The sequence below is a fragment of the Aythya fuligula genome, chromosome 1 (assembly GCF_009819795.1).
Source record: "Aythya fuligula isolate bAytFul2 chromosome 1, bAytFul2.pri, whole genome shotgun sequence".
NCBI lineage: Eukaryota > Metazoa > Chordata > Aves > Anseriformes > Anatidae > Aythya > Aythya fuligula.
Genome location: NC_045559.1, coordinates 42,937,604 through 42,946,608, shown reverse-complemented (window position 1 = coordinate 42,946,608; position 9,005 = coordinate 42,937,604). Strand labels below are relative to the sequence as shown.

General features: G+C 50.3%; 1 protein-coding gene across 1 annotated transcript; it reads left to right on the top strand.

Annotated features, from left to right (window-relative positions):
• Window positions 1-2,109: 2,109 nt before the first annotated feature.
• On the top strand, window positions 2,110-8,513 carry POLR3H (RNA polymerase III subunit H). The gene is made up of 6 exons (XM_032195888.1): window positions 2,110-2,290; window positions 3,482-3,578; window positions 5,143-5,229; window positions 6,207-6,270; window positions 6,855-7,062; window positions 7,696-8,513. The coding sequence occupies exons 1-6, from the start codon at window positions 2,180-2,182 to the stop codon at window positions 7,747-7,749; spliced, it is 621 nt and encodes a 206-aa protein (XP_032051779.1). The 5' UTR covers window positions 2,110-2,179; the 3' UTR covers window positions 7,750-8,513.
• The last annotated feature ends 492 nt before the right edge of the window (window positions 8,514-9,005 follow it).

The following is a 9,005-nucleotide window of genomic DNA, read 5'->3' as shown; positions in this document are numbered from 1 at the left end:
CAGAAAGAAACCCCTCAGCAGGACGGGGCTGTTCACACCACCTCCAACACCAGGGCACCTCAGCTGCAGCGTGAGATACAGCGTGCTGCTGAGCGCTATCTGCCACGGAGTTGAGACAACACCGATGTGTTATGGGGAAAATTTGGCCTTGGTTTGTATTTTTACATCAGAGACAGGGCTTATGACAAGGGCTGCTGGAAATACAGAATTCCTCTGAGGAGAAAACCTAGCTGGTAGCAGCCCAACATCCGTCACGTCAGCGAAGCCCTGGGCGTGCACTGGCGTGGGGTCAGAGAGGTTACCTGCGGAGCCGAAGGCATTTCCTGCGGTGTTTGACTTTGCTGGTGGAGGCTGAGAAATCGCCAAAAAGGCTCAGCTCTGGTGGTGTTGTAGCCTGGTGTCCTAGGGCAATGCAGCTCCTCTGACTGCTGCCGTCAGCTTTCTCTCCACACGTTTGTTTCCCCAGGGCATTATCAAAAATAATACCTGCAGTATCGAAAATAACACCTAATCACCAAAATACGTAATGGTGTAGAGAGGGATCCTGTTGTCCTTGCGGAGGAACAGCCTGCAGAGCCTAGCCCTTGTTTGCAATCAGAGAGCTGATACAGGAGGGATCGTGCTCATCCCAGCCCTAGAAGGGGTGTCTCACTTGAGGAGACGCCAAGGAGCTAAGCACGAGACACGCACCAGCAGGAAGGGAGGCCGCATGGACCTACAGCTCTCACAGCTTGGATTCGGGGCTGTGGATCAGGCTGAAGGGAAACGCATTTGCTTCGTATCGGGCACTCATCAGACCCTGACAGGGCATGGCTGATGGAGACATGAAAAACGTTAGCTGAAGGGTGGGTTAGAAATGCAGGTAGGATATGGCTTTGTCCTAATCCAGCTCATTCAGTCTCCCATGTTCTCCCAGGAATTTACCCTGCTATTCCCCTGAAACCTTGCCCCTATTTAACCTTATAGCTCTTACATAGAAAATCATCCAGAGGGATCACCTTGCCAATACCAACACATTATCTAACTTCTGCCTCCTGCTGTGATCCCAAGACTATTTCTTACCCTGCTGTCAGTTGAGGGGCACGCTCAGGACCTGATCTCTGTTCTGAAAAAGTAGCTGCAGACACTTGCAAAAACTGCATTTCGGCCAAAGGTCAAACCTAGCACCGACTGCCCTGCGTGGGGCCAGCACGGAACAGCAAGGGATGCGGCACGTGTGCCAGAGAAACTGTGCCGTGCTCAGCTGCCACCACAGCACAGGAGAAAGGAGCCTTTGTGCAGCTCCTGAAGGAGGCCGAGCAGCGTGAGGCACCACAGATCTGGGCTGAGGTGTGCTGACACCCTGTACGCAGACCGGCCATTTAACAATAAAACCTTTAACGTCCTTGTGAGGCAGGAATAACTGCAGAGAGATCAGAAACTCCTCAGCTGAGACAGGCGTCTCGTTAATAAGGTCTAGATGCAACATTGCACCCTCATTTTCCCCTTCTCGCTCATATTATTTCACGAGGATCTTCTCCCCAGCGCTCATTACTGCCCCGCTCCGCGCTGCTGGGGGGCGCGGGGGCTGACACGCGTCGTGGCGCCATCAAAGCCGGCGTGCTGACAGGGCACTTCTCCCTTGTCAAGCGCAAATAAATACATAAATAAATAAATAAAGCTTCGAGCAGCCTCCTGTCATGTCTCAGAGGCGGGCACTGCCCCTCATGTTCCACAGCCGCCCTCCCCCGGCTGCAGGGCGTGCGGCTGCCCAGAGGCGGAGGGCTCCGTGTGGTACCTGCCGGGGGCCACCGCCGCGACGCCCGTTAACGGCGCCCAACGGCCGCTAACGGCCGCCCTGAGGGGGGCACAAAATGGCCGCCGCTCCAGGCGGGCCGGGGGCGGGGCTCCCCGCTCCTTGCCGCGCGATTGGCTCTCCCCCGCGTCAATCAGAGCTCGGTGAGCGTTGATTGGCTCCGGCAGGGGAATCGCCTCAGAGGCGCTGCGCCGGGCGGCTGTGAGGCGGAGCGGGGCTGCTCCCCGTGGTCGCTGTGCGGCCGCCTCCGTCCCCTCCTTCGTCCCCTCCTTCCCTTCCTTCTCCCCCCCGAGCTCCTGAGGTGCCGCCCCTGTTCCCCGCGTGGTCCCGGCGAGGCCGGGCTCTCGCCCCGTGTCCCCTCAGGGGCGCTGCCCGCCGGCCACCATGTTTGTGCTGGTGGAGATGACTGACACGGTGAGGATCCCCCCCTGGCAGTTTGAAAGGCAGCTGAACGAGTCCATTGCTGAAGAGCTAAACAAGAAATTGGCCAACAAGGTAATCTGCAGCGTGGTGTAGGCTTCGTGGCAGCCCTCTAACAACTGAGCTTTTTTTCTTTTTTTCTGTATTTTTATTTCTACATGTGCACTATCATAAAAGCTTCGGGATGAAGGCCGTCCCCACAGACTGAAATAAAATAGACTGGGACCAGAGACAGCCAGGTATCGCCTCAAAGGGGGCTGCTGCTCTAAGGCCTCGTGCTGGAAGGGGAAGATACCGAGGTGCCAGACGGGCCAGAGCATCACAGAGAAGTCTTGTGTGTAGGGTAACAGTATGAAGCACGGCCTGAAAAACAAACACAAACCCATCTTGGGGCAATTAAGAAAGCCAGTGTAAATACATTTAGAACATTAATACTGGAAGAGAAACGACTGTATGTGACATGCTCGGTGCTCAGCACGGAGTGGAGGCAGGATCTTGGCGTTTGGCGCAGGCTGTAAGAAGCGTTGTGTCATGGGCCAGGAGCTTGCCCTTTCCCCGTGTGGCCTGTGGGACTGTGGTTAGCGTGCAGCTTTCAGCACGAGGCAGGTGCAGATGTCAAAATGCAGCTTGTCAGTGTGCAGGGAGCGCCAAAGAGCAGCCCCAAGCGATCTAGGGTTGAGGGTGGCAGATCAGAGGGACAGGTTATGAAATAACTCTTTCATCTGCTGATGACTAGTAGGTGCCCCAGATGTTGTAGGCTATGAAGCCGTGTTAGAAGTGGCAGAGAAACCAGGAGCTCTCATTTCTCCCCAGAGCCATTATAATTTAAGACAAAGGGAAGTCTAGAGGCCTTTGAGAACACAACCCTAGAGAGAAGCGTGTTTGGCCTTTGGACAAGCGCTGGGGCTGCTGAATGATGTCTTTTCTTTCCTGTGGGCAATTGTTTACTCTCATGGCAGGTCAAGTTTTTTAACCACTGAAAAAAAAACACTGAAAAATGCCAAGGATTTCTGTTTGTAGCAGTGCTTTTTCCAGTGCCGATAAAAACACACGCTCTTATAACACTCAAAGGAGATAGGGGATCCTCTGAAATGCAGCGTGGTTTGGGCTGGGGCTTTTGAAGGATTGTACTAAACCAGCCTCCCTCCCACCTTGCCACCCTTTGCTGCCTTCTTTTGAAGAGATGAATGCAGTGTATAAGCTTGAAGGGAGTTAACCTGGTAACTGATTTATTGCTTTTTTAATATATTTTTTTTCTTTGAACAGGTTGTATACAATGTTGGTCTTTGCATCTGTTTGTACGATATTACAAAACTGGAAGATTCATACATATTCCCTGGAGATGGGGCATCACACACCAAAGGTATGCTCTTGTCCCGAGCGTAAACTAAGTTCCCGTGTTAGATAAATTTGGTTTAAAGGAGCTTGCTGAAGTTCAGTCTTAACTCTGTTCCTACTAGGAGGGCAAGAGGAACATGGCAGAAGTCTCTTTGCCTTTCTTTGGTTACAAATACAAATTTCAAGAGCCAGTCCTGCCTGCCTTCTCCTGCAGTCCATGTCAGCTCTGCAATTAGAGCCATAGGTGTTGGATAAGGAAGGGGTTAATTTAATTTTAAGTGATTGGAGATCTCCAAATAGAAAATAATTTATATTAACTGCTCTACTTTTGTCAAATATTTTGTCTTTTTGAAGCTTATTTTGCCAGTCTGGAATTTTGAAACGTGTTTCTAATTTTAGCATTCACACAACAGTTGATGCTGTTTTTCTAGCTGGAAGTTTTGCTGCTTTTTTGTTTGAGACTTAGACAGATCTGGTTCAGCATACATTTTAGGTGACTTTTTTTTTTTGGCGATAATAAATGATTCATCTTTTTACTTTTGTCTTTTGGCAAATCTGAATGGAAAATGGAAGCAAATGCATAAAAAAAAATATTAAAGTTTTTAAAGTTTGTTTCTTTAAATAAAATAGAAAGATGCATTTTTCTAGATCTAATTTTCGGTGTGGAAGTATTGCTTGAGTAAATGAAGTGTTTCCTTTTAGAAGGGAACTGGACTGATTGTGTGTGGCTCCCCTCATGTAAATTTAATGCCAGCAGAACTGACTCCCTGCAAATAAAAGCTTCTCGAACACTGAGGAGGATGGCAGACTCTCCTGCTTGCTTTAATCTCCATTCACTTTCTTAACTTTGAAATACTCCTTGAACTGAAACAGGATAATATGTTCTCTGCAAGTTTGCAAAGAAGTCTCCTGCTTTCAGAAGCTGAGATAGCATTTATTATTCCCAGGCAGCAGGATTTATTACCCTTTTTCTACTTTTATGTAGAAGAGCAGCACTGAGCGTGGACAGCTAAAATGATGTTAAATAGCTCTTAAGTTTTCTTCTTTGTCTTAGTATAGCTTCCTTATAATTATAAATACTTGGTTAGAACCATAACTGGATTTTTCACTGAGGTTAAATAAGATTGTTAGAGGATCTGATTGACTTTGATAATATTGTGTACCACATAATTTAATTGGAAGAAGATGTATCTTTGCTGACAAAGATAAATGGAGCAGAGGTAGTACAAGAAGTATCATTTCAGCTGATATTCTTGGCCTCCTAAGAACGTTAACATCATAAGTAAAGCAGAGGCCTGCTCCACATCCATAATTTTTTGGTTTTATTCTGTGAAATTGAATTCTTGCAAGCTTGAAAAGCGGAGAACAGGATACCGATGATCAGCTGCTGTCATAATTTGTACAAATCAGAGCTCTGATTCCTGTTTTCCTGAACAAACCGGTACCTGTAAGGAAGGTGTAAAAGATGCTCGATGCAGCGTTTTAGAGGGCACATAGGATGTGGGATTTTGCTCTAATGGCTGCCACCCTGTGGAAGGAGAACGGTTCGCTCGCGTGGTCGTAACATTACCGATCTGTTTTCTTTCAAGTGCATTTCCGCTACGTGGTCTTCCATCCCTTCCTGGATGAGATCCTGATCGGGGAGATTAAAAGCTGCAGTCAGGATGGCGTTCACGGTGAGCTGCAACTCGGAACGTTAGGGACGGAAGAGCTGCAGAGCACCTGGAGCTGCGACGATGTCAGGCAGCGTAGCGCTCTGTGGAGGCTGGCTGGAGACATGAGCAGCCTCTGGTGCTGCTCCCGTCGGAGGGTGCTTGGTAGGCTGAGCCTGGCAGCTTCCCCTGCGCCTGATGGTTCTGCCTGCAGCTCCCCTTCCCTTTTGTCACTCGTGTGCGTGCCCAAGAATAGGCAGGCCCATCTGGAGCTAGACTGGATTTATTTTCTCGCTTCAATTAACACAACTTTTTTTTTAAGGTGGTAGTATCAGATCGTGTTGGTCTGAAATGCCTTCCATATAGTTCCGTGAAAACTGATGAGTATTTCCTGTATCTGGAAACACAGCAGGGAAACATCTTTCTAAGACAGATGATCAACTGGGTACTGTATGAAGTGCTCAGTTGATGAGTTGCCTTCTGTTATTGTAGGAGTTTTCCATGCAAGCTCCTCTGTGCTCATTTGTTAAATCAGGACAAATTGATTATCGTGGGTATGTTTATTGCTGAATTTAGGCAGATCCGGCCTCTAATAAGCCTCAATATCATGAAATCTAACAGGGGAGGTGGAATTGATCTGACTTTCCTTTGGTCTTCATCTGACGTGTTACTTCTCTGATTTTTGAGCTCTTTTCTTTCAGGGACCTCTGTAGCATCTGACTCATTTCTTGGAACCCTGACACTTCCAGCCCTGCTCCAGGCAGCCTTTTTCTTTCCCAGCGGGCAGAAGACCGTGCCCTCTGTTGCTGCATGTGCTTCAGCTGGGCGGGTGCTTCGCTGCCAACTGAAATGGAGCGTTGTGACTCGAAGAATAATTCCTGCATAATCTCAGCTGTCCTTCCCAGGAGAGAATAAGTCTAGAAATGCATTGTAGGAATTGCTGCGGTACTGCATCGTTGCGAAGAGTCATTTCAGTCTTAATCAGATTCTTTTCCCCACAGTTTCTATTGGGTTCTTTGATGATATTGTCATCCCCCCGGAATCCCTGCAGCAGCCAGCTAAGTTGTATCCTTTGATCACCCGGCTAACTTCACTGCTTCGTCTGCAAACATTGTGCAGCGCTGGCCCAGCAGCCATTCACTGCCGCAACAATGCAGGTGCTCGGTGGCAGAGGCTGGGCTGCTGTGTCGGGCAAGTCCCGCAGGCTGTTATCACAGCCGGACAGGCCTCACTCGCGCCTATTAGGGTCTGTGGGATCACTCTGCCAGCTGATAGGAACGAACAGCAGCGTCCCACAAACAGCCGCGCTGTAATCCCTGCCTCGGCTCTTGGCTGCTGCTGAAGACAGGGCGCAGGTTTTCCCACGTGGTGCAGTGTCTAGGTACGTGGCGTGTCTGATGGCCTTGCCCGTGGTAGGCAGTGTCTTCCTGGGGTTTGTTTGTTTGTTTTGGGGGCGGGGAGAAAAACCCCAGCTGTGTGCGGGAAAATCGGAGGTGAGGCCCTAGAATGTGCAGGGGGTGACCTAGGACAGCGCACTGCAGCTCAAGAAGGGATTGTGGAAAGGCTTTGAATCGAGGGGATTCTCAGAACTGTAAGGAGGTGTTCTGCCAGGGGAAATCGTTCCCATCCTTAACCCTTGGCGTGGCCAGCGACGAGGCAGAGCAGGTGTGGGTGTGGGAATATGAGACAGAAGAAGGGGCCCACGACCTTTACATGGACATCGGGGAGGAGATCCGCTTCCGAGTTGTGGATGAGACGTTCGTCGATACATCTCCCACGGGCCCGAGCTCTGCAGAGGCTTCCACCTCAAGCGCCACAGAAGAAGTGCAGAAGAAGGAGGCACCCTACACTCTTGTGGTAACCATGTGCATAATTCGTAGAGCCGTGGAAACAGTGTGGTTTGTTCTGGGGCTAAAATAGCATCCCTTTCCCAAGGAACTGATGGTGTTAAGCTGACCACGAAGCCAAGAAAGTCACAAAATCAAAGGAGTGGGAAAGGGGAGGAAGGAGATCGTTCTTGCGGTCGCTCCGTGCTTGCAGCGAGCTTTCACTGAACCGCTGTGCTTGGTGGTGGAGCTCCCGTTGGGGAGGCTGAGTTAGGACGGAGTGGGATGCCAGCCCTGCAGGTAGGGCTGAGCACGCAGGGACCCAGGGCTGGGAAAACCACACCAAGGTTTGCACAGCAGCTGAGCGGCCTTTCCCAGGCTGTGCTCTGGTGTCAGTGGAGAGGTGGGTGGGGACCAGTGCGAGCTGTGTTTGCTCACGGTTGGGGTATGTTGGGAAGTGCTTGATTCTGCAGGTGCTGCAGGTTTGGTGTAGCATTGATGAGGATTAAAGAAATTTGGGCATTTGCAGGGCTGGGCTCTGACAGCGAGAAGGGGAATACCTCTTCTGTAGCTCACGGGGGAGACATTTTATATTTTTATGCATTTTTCCTGTATTCCCTGTGCAGTTTACAATTGCTCACTCTCTTCTGCTCTGTGTGACCAGGGGTCCATCAGCGAGCCAGGCCTGGGCCTCCTGTCGTGGTGGACGAACAGCTAGCTGCAGCCAGCCTGCTCCGCAGCGAGGCTTCCCGCTGGGGATTTGGGGGTTACGGGATCCTGCTGCTGCTCCTGGGAAGCTGAACGAGAAACCAGAGCTGCCATCCTCTGCTTCCCCGTCAGCTTCCAGCCTGCCAGAACAAGACAGTCGCTTTCAAGAAACGCCTTCACTGATGGGGAGAAATGAATTTGCAGGGACAAAAAGGCCTGAGCCCAGCTGGGGCTTTGGTCTCCTGCCCTAGAGGGAAAACTGGGGAGGTCTTTACTCGCCTGAGCTACGAAGGGAGTGGGACGTCAGTGAGTGAAAGCGGGAGAGAATGCTTGTCTAGAAGCATCGCTTCCTCGGGCTGACAGCTTGATCCCAGAGGGGCAGAATCCTGCCCTTTTCACAGGAGCTGGAGGAGAAACCCCAAAAGACTGGCGCTGAGAGGTGTGCTGCTGTGGAGGCTGGAAAGTGCTGCTGCTGGGTTAGAGGGGAAGCTGCGGTAATGTTCTGCTGAGTGGGAACTCAATGCATGGGTGAAGTCCGCCAAAGAGAACTGGAACGAGATCAGCTTACCCCAAAGCAACTCAGGCTTTATCAAGAGGACCACCGCAGAAAGCTGCAGGCTGCTTGTGGTGAAGGGAAATACTGTACCAGGAGGGCTGTATTTGTGTAGGAGGGGCTCAACCATGCTGGAGTTTGAAAATGCGTAATTATGAACTGAAATGGACCAGTGTTACTTGAAGCAAGTTAAATGTGTTTGTGGGAGTGGGTTAATACCAGAAATGGAATAAATAGTAAAAACCCCACAGCCTGCCTTCCTCTACAATTCCTGGAGAAACTGTTCGCTTCCTGCCTAGCAGGAAGGGAAAGAAGCTGCCTCCTGCAGTCCAGCTACTTGGATTTCAAGGCAGACCGCGTTGAGTGTCAGGACTAATGCTTTGCTCCGCTCTAACAGCCAGTAACAAACAATTGCCATCAGCCTCTCTGACAGCAATGAAAGGAAAGAGGGGAACAAAACAGGGAGTAAAATCTATGCAGGGCCCGGTGCCAAGCGGGTGATGGTGCACATAATTACAAAGCCAGCCACGTTTGGCAGGAAGGGGCTGTAATTCCCTGGGATAGCGGCTCTGCTAACCTCCAACTGCGAAAACAAAGCCTGAGTCACCAGCGCCCTCCCAGCAGCGCAGTTACAACCCCTTAATTCGGAACTGTTATTCCTGGTGCACTGCTCTAATTAAAAGGGAGCCTAGGATTCTTTAGGCTCACATAGT

Bases quoted from the DNA above. Each gene is read 5' to 3' on its own strand.
- POLR3H (XM_032195888.1), top strand. From the start codon at position 2,180: ATGTTTGTGCTGGTGGAGATGACTGACACGGTGAGGATCCCCCCCTGG. The intron at 2,291-3,481 runs GTAATCTGCAGC...TTCTTTGAACAG, and splicing joins ACAAGAAATTGGCCAACAAG to GTTGTATACAATGTTGGTCT. The intron at 7,063-7,695 runs GTAACCATGTGC...CTGTGTGACCAG, and splicing joins AGGCACCCTACACTCTTGTG to GGGTCCATCAGCGAGCCAGG.